The sequence below is a fragment of the Oncorhynchus gorbuscha genome, linkage group LG20 (genome assembly GCF_021184085.1).
Source record: "Oncorhynchus gorbuscha isolate QuinsamMale2020 ecotype Even-year linkage group LG20, OgorEven_v1.0, whole genome shotgun sequence".
In the NCBI taxonomy this organism is placed as follows: Eukaryota; Metazoa; Chordata; class Actinopteri; order Salmoniformes; family Salmonidae; genus Oncorhynchus; species Oncorhynchus gorbuscha.
Genome location: NC_060192.1, coordinates 26,119,890 through 26,134,248, shown reverse-complemented (window position 1 = coordinate 26,134,248; position 14,359 = coordinate 26,119,890). Strand labels below are relative to the sequence as shown.

General features: G+C 47.1%; 1 protein-coding gene across 3 annotated transcripts in view; it reads left to right on the top strand.

The window, feature by feature from the left end:
* The window catches only part of LOC124006821 (spectrin beta chain, non-erythrocytic 1-like), a 104,629-nt gene that overhangs the window by 14,527 nt on the left and 75,743 nt on the right, over window positions 1-14,359 (top strand). For all 3 annotated transcript variants that reach the window (XR_006833842.1, XR_006833841.1, XM_046316998.1), the window contains exon 2: window positions 14,110-14,297. Coding sequence is in view for 1 of the 3 variants with exons in the window: in XM_046316998.1 (XP_046172954.1) it covers window positions 14,141-14,297 (157 nt within the window). In the remaining 2 variants the exon portion in view is untranslated. The remainder of the gene's footprint in view (window positions 1-14,109; window positions 14,298-14,359) is intronic.

Genomic DNA, 14,359 nt, shown 5'->3' with positions numbered 1-14,359 from the left:
CCCTGTCATCTCATCCCCAGCAGGCAGGCAGACACTCCCCCTGGGTCCTGTGTTTGGCCCTCCCTCCCCAGCTCTAAGCCCAATTGATTTATGTCCCCTCCAATTCATCACCTTATTAGTGACCAGGGGAATATTGTAATTAACCATTAGATAGCAGAGAAGGCCATTTAAACTGTTGTTTTTTACATTTATGAATTGGTCTTATCTGAGGCACGGTCTGTTGATATGACGCAGGATGTGTTTTGGGGGATAGTGGTGGTGACAGCTCGGTATCATGGTGAAAAATAGCAGAATGGAATGTCTTTTTGCCTGATGAACTTTTTGGATGCTGTTTTAGAGGTTGTGAGCCGGCGTGCGACGCTGTGTCGGAGGAGGCTGTGTTCTGAGGTTGTATCTATTCTAGGGAGGCTGGCTATGTCAGAGCCTGTGTCAGACGGAGGCTGTGTGTCGTAGCCTACGTCATAGCCTGTGTTGTAGGATGTGTGATGTATGTATTGTAGGCTGTGTCCTGTATGGGAGTCAGTGTCATAGTGGGTCAGGGGATTGTGTGTCTGGATTAGGGGTGATTAGTAAAGACACTGAGCCCCAACTCCTCCTAGCCACAATGGGGATTACTCCCCCAGTCCCTTAGTCCCCTCTCCTTGCCCCTAGTCCGCTCTCATTGCCCCATGTCCCCTCTCCTTGCCCCTAGTCCCCTCTCCTTGCCCCTAGTCCGCTCTCCTTGCCCCTAGTCCCCTCTCTTTGCCCCTAGTCCCCTCTCCTTGTCCCTAGTCCCCTCTCCTTGCCCCTAGTCCCCTCTCTTTGCCCCTAGTCCCCTCTCCTTGTCCCTAGTCCACTCTCATTGCCCCTAGTCCCCTCTCCTTGCCCCTAGTCCCCTCTCCTTGCCCCTAGTCCGCTCTCATTGCCCCTAGTCCCCTCTCCTTGCCCCTAGTCCGCTCTCATTGCCCCTAGTCCCCTCTCCTTGCCCATAGTCCACTCTCATTGCCCCTAGTCCCCTCTCCTTGCCCCTAGTCCCCTCTCCTTGCCCCTAGTCCGCTCTCATTGCCCCTAGTCCCCTCTCCTTGCCCCTAGTCCCCTCTCCTTGCCCCTAGTCCCCTCTCCTTGCCCCTAGTCCGCTCTCCTTCCCCTCCAGTCCGCTGTCCTTCCCTTCCAGTGCGCTCTGCTTCCCCTCCTGTCCCCTCTCCATCCCCTCTCCTTCCCCCAAGTCCCCTACTCCCCCAGTCCCCTTTCCTTCCCCTACTGCCCGAGTCCACTCTCCGTTCCCCCGAGCTGACAAGGTACAAATCTGTCGTTCTGCCCCTGAACAGGCAGTTAATCCACTGTTCCTAGGCCGTCATTGAAAATAAGAATTTGTTCTTAACTGACTTGCCTGGTTAAATAAAGGTAAATTAAATTTAAAAAAGGTGTCCTGGAGGGCAGGTAGTTTGCCCCCAGTGATGCGTTGTGCAGACCTCACTACCCTCTGGAGAGCCTTGCGGTTGTGGGCAGAGCAGTTGCCATACCAGGCGGTGATACAGTCCAACAGGATGCTCTCGATTGTGCATCTGTAGAGGTTTGTCAGTGCTTTTGGCGACAAGCCAAATTTCTTCCGCCTCCTGAGGTTGAAGAGGCGCTGTTGCGCCTTCTTCACCACGCTGTCTGTGGGGGTGGACCATTTCAGTTTGTCCGTAATGTGTACGCAGAGGAACTTAAAACTTTCCACCTTCTCCACTACTGTCCCGTCGACGTAGTTAGGGGGGTGCTCCCTCTGCTGTTTCATGAAGTCCACGATCATCTCCTTTGTTTTGTTGACGTTGAGTGTGAGCTTATTTTCCTGACAACCACACTCTGAGGGCCCTCACCTCCTCCCTGTAGGCTGTCTCATCGCTGTTAGTAATCAAGCCTACCACTGTAGTGTCGTCTGCAGTCTTGATGATTGAGTTGGAGGCGTGCATGGCCACACCGTCGTGGGTGAACAGGGAGTACAGGAGAGGGCTGAGAAAGCACCCTTATGGGGCCCCAGTGTTGAGGATAAGCAGGATGGAGATTAGAGGTCCACTGATTATGATTTTTCAACGCTGATACCGATTATTGGAGGACAAAAAAGGCCGATACCGATTAATCGGACGATTTATTAGAGAGAGAAAATATTTTATATATATATAATATATATATATATATATATATATATATATATATATATATATATATATCATACACACACACACACACACACACACACACACACACACACACACACACACACACACACACACACACACACACACACACACACACACACACACACACACACACACACACACACACACATTTTTGTAATAATGACAATTGCAACAATACTGAATGAACATTGAACACTTTTATTTGAACTTAATATAATACATAAATACACACACACACTGTCATGTTCTGACCATCGCTCTTGTGTGTTTTCCTTGTTTTAGTGTTGGTCAGGACGTGAGCTGGGTGGGCATTCTATGTTGTGTGTCTGGTTTGTCTATTTCTATGTTTGGCCTGATATGGTTCTCAATCAGAGGCAGGTTTTAGTCATTGTCTCTGATTGGGAACCATATTTAGGTAGCCTGTCTTGTGGGTGATTGTTCCTGTCTTTGTGGCACCAGATAGGACTGTTTCAGTTTTTGCATGTTTCTTGTTTTGTAGATTGTTGTATTTTCATCTTTATTAAAGATGTACAAAACTAACCACGCTGCACTTTGGTCCGCCTCCTTTCACCAGAAGAAAACCCTTACACACACACACACACACACACACACACACACACACACACACACACACACACACACACACACACACACACACACACACACACACACACACACACACACACAGCTCTGAAGTGACAATGATACTGAAGAGTTTGCTTAGGAGACAAATACTCTCAACTGTTTGAAGAGATTTACACGGGTATCAAAACGCCGTGGCGGTTTAAGCCTGCACCCTAACCTGCACGAAACACAGACCTTATTTGAAGTAGATCAAGACATTCTCTATGGAAGACATGAACGGTAAAATAACGAAGGAACCCCTTTCAAGTTCAGCCGCAAGTTATTACAGGAATTACAACGCGTCGACTATTTCTCTCTAAACCATATACCTTTGACTAATCCGGAAACTATCACCTCGAAAACAAAATGTTTATTCCGTTCCATATTTTATCTAACAGATAGCATCCATGAGTCTAAATATTCCTGTTACATTGCACAACCTTCAATGTTGTCATAATTACGTAAAATTCGGGCAAATTAGTTGGTAAAGAGCCAGGCGGCCCAAACTGTTGCATATACCCTGACTCTGCGTGCAATGAACCCAATAGAAGTGACACAATTTCACCTGGTTAATATTGGCTGCTAACCTGGATTTATTTTAGCTAAATATGCAGGTTTAAAAATATATACTTGTGTATTGATTTTAACAAAGGCATTGATGTTTATGGTTAAGTACACATTGGAGCAATGACAGTCATTGATTGATTGTTTTTTTTAATGCTATCTAACAACTTACCTTAGCTTACTGCATTCGCTAACAGGCAGGCTCTTCGTGGAGTGCAATGTAATCAGGTGTTAGAGCATTGGACTAGTTAACTGTAAGGTTGCAAGATTGGATCCCCCGAGCTGACAAGGTTAAAAATCTGTCGTTCTGCCTCCTAGGCCGTCATTGAAAATAAGAATGTGTTCTTAACGGACTTGCCTAGTAAAATAAAGATTAAATAAAGGTGTAAAAAAATAAAAATAAATTGGCGCCCAAAAACACAGATTTCCGATTGTCATGAACACCTGAAATCGGCCCCGATTAATCGGCCAACCTCTAGTGGAGATGTTGTTTCCTACCCTTACCACCTGGGGGCAGCCCTTCTCCTTCCTTCTTCTCCCGTAGTCCCCTCTCCTTCTCCTTACTACTCTAGTCCCCTGCTCCCCCAGTCCCCTCTCCGTCCTACTCTCCCACTCCCCTCTCCTTCCCCCTACTCCCCCATTCCCCTCTCCTTCCTCCACTCTCCCAGTCCCCTCTCCTTCCCCCTACTCCCCTATTCCCCTCTCCTTCCTCCACTCTCCCAGTCCCCTCTCCGCCCCCACTCCCCTAGTTCCCTACTCTCCCAGTCCACTCTCCTTCCCCCTACTCCCCCATTCCCCTCTCCTTCCTCCACTCTCCCAGTCCCCTCTCCGCCCCCACTCCCCTAGTTCCCTACTCTCCCAGTCCCCTCTCCTTCCCCCTACTCCCCCATTCCCCTCTCCTTCCTCCACTCTCCCAGTCCCCTCTCCGCCCCCACTCCCCTAGTTCCCTACTCTCCCAGTCCACTCTCCTTCCCACTACTCCCCCATTCCCCTCTCCTTCCTCCACTCTCCCAGTCCCCTCTCCGTCCCCCACTCCCCTAGTTCCCTACTCTCCCAGTCCCGTCACCTTCCCCCTACTTCCCCAGTCCCCTCTCCGTCCCCTACTGCCCCAGTCCCCTTTCCCTCTCCTTCCCCCTAGTCCCCTCTCCTTCCCCCTAGTCCCTTACTGCCCCAGCCCCCTTTCCTTCTCCTACTAAACCATTCCCCTCTCCATCCCCCACTCCCCTAGTCCCCTACTCTCCCAGTCCCGTCTCCTTCCCCCTACTTCCCAAGTCCCCTCTCAGTCCCCTACTTCCCTAGTCCCCTCTCCTTCCCCCTACTCCCGGTCCCGGTTTTGGCAAGTCGTTAAGACATCTACTTTGTGCATGACACAAGTAATTTTTCCAACAATTGTTTACAGACAGATTATTTCACTTATCACTGTATCACAATTCAATTCAAGAAAATATGTGGGCAGAACTAAAAAAGTGTGTGCGAGCAAGGATGCCTACAAACCTGACTCAGTTACACCAGCTCCGTCAGGAGGAATGGGCCAAAATTCACCCAACTTATTGTGGGAAGCTTGTGGAAGGCTACCTGAAATGTTTGACCCAAGTTAAACAATTTAAAGGCAATGCTACTAAATACTAATTGAGTGTATGTAAACTTCTGACCCACTGGGAATGTGATGAAAGAAATAAAAGCTGAAATAAATAATTCTCTCCATTATTATTCTGACATTTCACATTCTTAAAATAAAGTGGTGATCCTAACTGCCCTAAAACAGGGATTTTTTACTACACATTTAAACTTCTGACTTCAGCTGTGTGTATATATTTCTTTTTGTTTGTTACATAAACATTTTACATACATGGTACATTTTTTTTACACAGTTACATAACAAAGACGCTTCATGAGGTAGTTACCTGGAATGCATTTCAATGAACAGGTGTGCTTTGTTAAAAGTAATTTGTGGAATTTCTCTCCTTAATGTGTTTGAGCCAATCAGTTGTGCTGTGACAAGGTAGGGGTGGTATACAGAAGATAGCCCTATTTGGTAAAAGACCACGTACATATAATGGCAAGAACAGCTGAAATAATCAAAGAGAAACAACATCATTACTTTAAGACATGAAGGTCAGTCAATCTGGAAAATGTCAAGAACTTTAAAAAAACAAAAAACATTTCAAGCGCAGTTGCCAAAACCATCAAACGCTATGATGAAACTGGCTCTCATGGGGACCGCCACAGGAAAGGAATAGCTGCTGCAGAGGATACATTCATTAGAGTTACCAGCCTCAGATTTTGCAGCCCAAATAAATGCTTCACAGAGTTGAAGTAACAGACACATCTCAACATCAACTGTTCAGAGGAGACTGCATGAATCAGTCCTTCATGGTCAAAATGTTGCAAAGAAACAACTACCAAATGACACCAATAAGAAGAAGAGACTTGCTTGGGCCAAGAAACATGAACAATGGACATTAGACCGGTGGAAATCTTGAGACTTTTGGTTCCAACCACCGTGTCTTTGTGACACCCTGTGTAGGTGAACGGATGATCTCCGCATGTGTGGTTCCCACCGTGAAGCATGGAGGAGGAGGTGTAATGGTGTGAAGGGTGCTTTGCTGGTGACACTGTCAGTGATTTGTTTAGAATTTAAGGAATACTTAACCAGCATGGCTACCACAGCATTCTGCAGCGATACGCCTACCCATCTTGTTTGCGCTTAGTGGGACTATCATTTGTTTTTCAACAGGACAATGACCCAACACACCTCCCAGGCTTTGTAAGGGCTATTTTACCAAGAAGGGGAGTGATGGAGTGCCCTAAAACAGGCATCAGATTACCTGGCCTCCACAATCACCCAACCTCAACCCAATTGAGATGGTTTGGGATGAGTTGGACGCAGAGTGAAGGAAAAGCATTCCAGATAAAGTTGGTTGAGAGAACCTGTGACCAGAAACAAGCTACATGGGAACGATACCAGAATAAATGATCTCATGATTCTGTTTCTTCACAGAAAAATCTTCAGAGCTGAGATTGTTATATAACATTCGGTTCTGGGACAGAGTGGACTGTAGTGTCCTGGTAAGTCAGTCAGCCCCAGAAGGTCCATTATGGGTGCCTGTCTGTAGGGGGGTTATGGGGTTCTGGGACAGAGTGGACTGTAGTGTCCTGGTAAGTCAGTCAGCCCCAGAAGGTCCATTATGGGTGCCTGTCTGTAGGGGGTTATGGGGTTCTGGGGCAGAGTGGACTGTAGTGTCCTGGTAAGTCAGTCAGCCCCAGAAGGTCCATTATGGGTGCCTGTCTGTAGGGGGGTTATGGGGTTCTGGGACAGAGTGGACTGTAGTGTCCTGGTAAGTCAGTCAGCCCCAGAAGGTCCATTATGGGTGTCTGTTGGGGGTTCTGGGGCAGAGTGGACTGAGTGTCCTGGGAGGGAATGCCCCAGAAGGTCCATTATGGGTGTCTGTCTTGCTGACTGTTCCTCCTGTCTTTCTTTGAAGATAATGACTATCTGCTGGGTTTCTATTCTGAGTGGCCACTTCCTAATCTGACCCTAATGGGATTTACCCTGCTTCTTTCTTTATTTGGATGTTTACATGTGTGAGGAGTCAGTCAGCCCCAGAAGGTCCATGGGTGCCTGTCTTACATTATGTGTTGCAGCATGATGTGTGTTCTATCAGTCAGCCCCAGGTTGGTCCATTGATTGCCTGTCTTGATTTGGGAAATGTGATTTCAGCATAAGGCCATTGAGATGAGGCACATCGGCAGTAGAATAGATGGTCCTGTGAGTTGTCATGATATCAGTATTGTGACACCTCCTGTTATTTTCCAGGAAAAAAATGACTATCTGCTGGGCAGAATGAACTCTAATCTGTCCTTTAAAACCTGCTTCTTTCTTTATTTGTATGTTTATTGTGTGATACAGTGCCTTCCACGCTTGTTACATTATGTGTTGCAGCATGATGTGTGTTCCCCTTGAACATTGATTTCCCCACCTGATTTGAAACATTTCAGGCTTCAAACATAAAGATAATAATATAATAATAATAATATATGCCATTTCAGCAGACGCTTTTATCACAAAACGTTATTTTACAGGGAAAAAAATCATACATTCTAGCAGAATAACAACATTAGGTCCATTAGACCATGTAAAACATTAGACCATAACAACATTAGACCATTAGACCATAACAGCATTAGCATTAGAAGATATAAAACTGTATTTTTTTGTGAAGAATCAACAACAAGTGGGACACAATCATGAAGTGGAACGACATTTATTGGATTTTTCAAACTTTTTTAACAAATCAAAAACTGAAAAATTGGGCGTGCAAAATTATTCAGCCCCTTTACTTTCAGTGCAGCAAACTCTCTAAAGAAGTTCAGTGAGGATTTCTGAATGATCCAATGTTGACCTAAATGACTAATGATGATAAATACAATCCACCTGTGTGTAATCAAGTCTCCGTATAAATGCACCTGCACTGTGATAGTCTCAGAGGTCCGTTAAAAGCGCAGAGAGCATCATGAAGAACAAGGAACACACCAGGCAGGTCCGAGATACTGTTGTGAAGAAGTTTAAAGCCGGATTTGGATACAAAAAGATTTCCTAAGCTTTAAACATCCCAAGGAGCACTGTGTAAGCGATAATATTGAAATGGAAGGAGTATCAGACCACTGCAAATCTACCAAGACCTGGCCGTCCCTCTAAACTTTCAGCTCATACAAGGAGAAGACTGATCAGAGATGCAGCCAAGAGGCCCATGATCACTCTGGATGAACTGCAGAGATCTACAGCTGAGGTGGGAGACTCTGTCCATAGGACAACAATCAGTCGTATATTTCACAAATCTGGCCTTTATGGAAGAGTGGCAAGAAGAAAGCCATTTCTTAAAGATATCCATAAAAAGTGTCGTTTAAAGTTTGCCACAAGCCACCTGGGAGACACACCAAACATGTGGAAGAAGGTGCTCTGGTCAGATGAAACCAAAATTGAACTTTTTGGCAACAATGCAAACCGTTATGTTTGGCGTAAAAGCAACACAGCTAATCACCATGAACACACCATCCCCACTGTCAAAATGGTGGTGGCAGCATCATGGTTTGGGCCTGCTTTTCTTCAGCAGGGACAGGGAAGATGGCTAAAATTGATGGGAAGATGGATGGAGCCAAATACAGGACCATTCTCGAAGAAAACCTGATGGAGTCTGCAAAAGACCTGAGACTGGGACGGAGATTTGTCTTCCAACAAGACAATGATCCAAAACATAACATTCACATTCACAAATGCTCTCCATCCAACCTCACTGAGCTCGAGCTGTTTTGCAAGGAGGAATGGGAAAAAATGTCAGTCTCTCGATGTGCAAAACTGATAGAGACATACCCCAAGCGACTTACAGCTGTAATCGCAGCAAAAGGTGGCGCTACAAAGAATTAACTTAAGGGGGCTGAATAATTTTGCACGCCCAATTTTTCAGTTTTTGATTTGTTAAAAAGTTTGAAATGTCCAATAAATGTCGTTCCACTTCATGATTGTGTCCCACTTGTTGTTGATTCTTCACAAAAAATACAGTTTAATATCTTTATGTTTGAAGCCTGAAATGTGGCAAAAGGTCGCAAAGTTCAAGGGGGCCGAATACTTTCGCAAGGCACTGTAGGAGTTGTAGTTCTTTGACTTTGTGAGATTTAATTTACCAGCTATAAAACAAAACAGTGGAAATACTTTGAAAACAGCTACTGCAGCATTTATTTGACTATAAATGTGATCAAACTTGCCCATTTTTATTCACAAATGCGAGTGAAATGCTTGCAATGTGAAGTCCTGACCACACCACCCGGTGAAATAAACATCTTACCCGGCAATGCCAAAATCTGTACATTTTTAGGCCCTGTATGCAATGACTGACATTACATCAGTCTTATTTTTTCAGAGGGGGATTCCCCCCGCCGATCTACAGTTTGTGAACCACTGCTCTAGGACACAATATCTTCCTTCGCCACCTCCCTAGGAGTTTTGTCTGAAGCTTTCCTGGCTCTCCCTGTCACAGACTCCTTCCACACCTCTCAGACTAGATTTAACACCCCATCCTCCCGTCATCCTCCATGGTGACCCCTCATGAACTCTCTCTGTTCTCCCCATCACACATGGCCTTTATCTGTTGTCAGTTCATTTAGAGGAGGGACTGGGAAGGACACATTTTCTTTCATTGGAATAATGTCCATTTCTCAACATTATGCTTCCTGCTTATATTAGAGGGAATTGAGCTGAGGGAAGACAGACCCAGGAGAAGAGAGACTGTGAATACTCAATGTGAGACGGTGGATGCTCACTGTCTGCAAGGCATCACATTCTGCTGTATCTGTCAAGTATATGAGCCTGAGGTTCCTCTGTTTTTTCCCCTCACGGTTGCTCAGACACAGATCTGCCTGTGCATCTCGACGTCTGTGTATTAAAGGGGACTGTTGGAGTACGGATTTGACTAGTCCCAATTTTTATGTCTGAATTAGGGGGTGAGTCAGTGTGTGTGCGTACTTACCTCCATGAATATTTACCAGTATTTTAAAATAGCTCTGGTAGCAGGTAAACTGTCCCCTGGCAGGTCACCTCTTCCTGTTTCCTAGTAGATGTGGTAGAGTAGTGCTGCCACTAGCTCAGGGGACGAGTGGTGTCCTATAGCAGAACATGGAGTAGCAGGCCAGTGACTGATGGAGCTGTCTATCCTGGTGGAGGGAGGGAGGTAGCATAAACTGGCCCAATCCTCTGGATTAAGACAGCCTCCCGTAGGGCAGGAAGAGAGAGCATGGAGCCTGCAGCAGGAGGAGAGGGGGAGCAGCCTCACCGTCGCTCCGCCCTAAAGACCCCCAGCAGCCCTATCACTCCACCCCAATACCCGGATCCCACTGAGAGAATTACGACAGACACAATAGAACAAACAAATAAACAGGCCTTGATCAACAGACAGTAGACAGATCCAATCTGTTTTCTGACCCCTTAAACAAACATGCTGTGTTAGCTAATGGGCCTTTTAGTTAACTGTCTGTCTGGGGGTTTTAATCTGGATAGTACCTTCACGGGAGGGGAGGTGAGAGGGACCAGGCCGCATAGCTGGGGGGGGGGCTCACTGTAACCAGGGAGAAATCCTGTCCTGTCCTCTCCTGTAGAGGATGAGAGAATGCCACCCCCCTCCTTCCCCATGGTGGTAGGGCCTTAACTCTGACCATGCCACAGCTCAGTCAGACCACAGGGGAGTGGATGGGAAGAGGTTCTGGACAGGAGCAGTGCATGGCCATGGTGTGTCTCTCTCCTCTCCTGGCTGTTACCTGATTTTTCTCTCTGGGCGGCTGCTCTGCGGCTCTGCTCTGTCATATTCATCAGCAGTCTCTCCTGATCGGAGTTCAGTCTTTTCTCCTGGGATCTGTCTCTGGCCAGGACGACATGGAGGAGTTAGTCTAGTGCACCCCACACCACACCAACTCCCCACCTCGCACCCACACCCCACACCAACACCCCCCCCCACCCCACACCAACTACCCACCCCACCCCGCACCAACTCCCCACACCAACACCCACACCCCACTTCACCCCACCCCACACCAACACCCACCCCCCCGCACCAACCCCCAACACCAACACCCACACCCCACTTCACGCCAACACCCACACCCCACCCCACCAACACCCCCCACACCAACACCAACTCCCAACACCCCTCCACACCAACACCAACTCCCAACACCCCTCCACACCACACACCAACTCCCAACACCAACACTCACACCAACACCCCTCCCCACCCCACACCAACACCAACTCCCAACACCACTCCCCACCCCACACCAACACCCACACTCCACCCCACACCAACACCAACTCCCAACACCCCTCCACACCACCCCACAACAACACCAACTCCCCTCCCCAGACCCACACCCCATCTCCATGTATTAAACAGCAGGATTTGATGTCTAGATTTCAAATCCCTCTAGACACTATGAAAGTCCTGCCTACTGCCTGGATCATGTCCGATGCGGTTTTTGAATTCAACAGTATATCATGAAATTCATGAAAATGCAGTCATTGAATACATATTTAAGCAATAAGGCCCGATGGGGTGTGGTATATAGCCAATACCATGGCTATGGGCTGTCTAGGCAGATTTCCTCTGTCCAGTGTTTGTGTTCTTTTGCCCTTCTTAATCTTTTATTTTTATTGGCCAGTCTGAGATATGGCTTTTTCTTTGCAACTCTGCCTAGAAGGCCAGCATCCCGGAATCGCCTCTTCACTGTTGACGTTGAGACTGGTGTTTAGCTGGTACTATTTACTGAAGCTGCCAGTTGAGGACTTGTGAGGCATCTGTTTATCAAATTAGATACTCTAATGTACTTGTCCTCTTGCTCAGTTGTGCACCGGGGCCTCCCACTCCTCTGTCTATTCTGGTTAGAGTCAGTTTGCGCTGTTCTGTGAAGGGAGTAGTGCTCAGCATTGTATGAGATCTTCAGTTTCTTGGCAATTTCTCGCATTGAATAGCCTTAATTTCTCAAATCAAGAATAGACTGACGAGTTTCAGAAGAAAGTTCATTGTTTCTGGCTAGTTTGAGCCTGTTATCGAACCGACAAATGCTGACGCTCCAGATACTCAACTAGTCTAAAGAAGGCCAGTTTAATTGCTTCTTTAATTAGAACAACAGTTTTCAGCTGTGCTAATATAATTGCAAAATATTTTTTAAATGATTAATTAGCCTTTTAATTATTAAATTATATTAGTTTATTAAATTATAAACTTGGATGAGCTAACACAACGTGCCGTTGGAACACAGGAGTGATGGTTGCTGATAATGACCGCGTTTTCATGAATTTGATGATATACTCTTGAATCGCATTCAAAAACAGCAAGGGACATGATCCAGGAAGTTATGAGCAGTTTTTCCACAGGGGTCAGGTTCAAAAGCTGTTGGTGATGGACAGATATTTATGTTCTGTGGAGGCAGATTGGACAGGTCAGGTCAGGTGACATTGACCCCTGGCACCAGGCCAGAGTGGATTGAGAAATTGATGTGTGTGTTTGTTTGTGAGGCGTGTGCGTCCTTTAATGAAGCAGTTTTGCCTGCGTCCTTCAAACAGATTTTACTGTGAGACGTTATGGTTATATAAGGATCTGCTGCTCACGTCATCCATTTGCGTACGTGTGTGGGTGTGTGTTAACTTTCGTGTGCAATTGAAACCATAGGTCTACTCCCCTTGCCAAGTCTGCATATGAATGAAATGAATTGCCATGCAACTGGCCGTTTACTAAGCTAAATATTACACTTGTATTCTAGAGAAGCTAAACTACAGGTATTGTACCATTCCCACCTTCACCTTTCTCCCTCCCACTCTCAGCCTCATTTGTACCGACCATATCTGTTCGCGCTAGTATTTTCATCGACCTTGTCATGTCATGCTAGAAAATGTGCCAAGTTAAAGTGTGAGCCTATTAGACAGCGGGAGATGTTAGGAATAGAATGTGGGGTTCTCCAAAGTCAACTTTGGGCTATTAAAAAGCATTTGTTAGGCTCTGAAAGTAACTCCACACCGTTTAAAAACTCACTCTCTCACCGCTGCTTTCTCTCTCTTTTCCCCTGCAGGCTGGATGGTTTTCCCCCTGGTCACCATGATAACCATCTCTCTCTGTTCCCCTGCAGGTTGGATGGTTTTCCCCCTGGTCACCATGATAACCATCTCTCTCTGTTCCCCTGCAGGTTGGATGGGTTTCCCCCTGGTCACCATGATAACCATCTCTCTCTGTTCCCCTGCAGGTTGGATGGGTTTCCCCCTGGTCACCATGATAACCATCTCTCTCTGTTCCCCTGCAGGCTGGATGGTATTCCCCCTGGTCACCATGATAACCATCTCTCTCTGTTCCCCTGCAGGCTGGATGGTATTCCCCCTGGTCACCATGATAACCATCTCTCTCTGTTCCCCTGCAGGTTGGATGGGTTTCCCCTGGTCACCATGATAACCATCTCTCTGTTCCCCTGCAGGTTGGATGGGTTTCCCCCTGGTCACCATGATAACCATCTCTCTCTGTTCCCCTGCAGGCTGGATGGTATTCCCCCTGGTCACCATGATAACCATCTCTCTCTGTTCCCCTGCAGGTTGGATGGGTTTCCCCCTGGTCACCATGATAACCATCTCTCTCTGTTCCCCTGCAGGTTGGATGGGTTTCCCCCTGGTCACCATGATAACCATCTCTCTCTGTTCCCCTGCAGGTTGGATGGGTTTCCCCCTGGTCACCATGATAACCATCTCTCTCTGTTCCCCTGCAGGTTGGATGGGTTTCCCCCTGGTCACCATGATAACCATCTCTCTCTGTTCCCCTGCAGGTTGGATGGGTTTCCTGGTCACCATGGTCACCATGATAACCATAACCTCTCTCTGTTCCCCTGCAGGTTGGATGGGTTTCCCCCTGGTCACCATGATAACCATCTCTCTCTGTTCCCCTGCAGGCTGGATGGTATTCCCCCTGGTCACCATGATAACCATCTCTCTCTGTTCCCCTGCAGGTTGGATGGGTTTCCCCCTGGTCACCATGATAACCATCTCTCTCTGTTCCCCTGCAGGTTGGATGGGTTTCCCCCTGGTCACCATGATAACCATCTCTCTCTTGTTCCCCTGCAGGTTGGATGGGTTTCCCCCTGGTCACCATGATAACCATCTCTCTCTGTTCCCCTGCAGGTTGGATGGGTTTCCCCCTGGTCACCATGATAACCATCTCTCTCTGTTCCCCTGCAGGTTGGATGGTTTTCCCCCAGCCCCGGTCACCATGAGCACCATCTCTCCCACCGACTTCGACAGCCAGGAGATCCAGCAGCAGTACAATGACATCAACAACCGCTGGGACCTGGCCGCAGAGACCAATTGGGACAATGAGAACAGCTCGGCACGCCTCTTTGAGCGCTCGCGCATCAAAGCTCTGGCAGGTGGGACAACTCAATGTGTTAGTGTGTGTGTATTGTGCATACAAGTGATGTGTGTCAGGGTA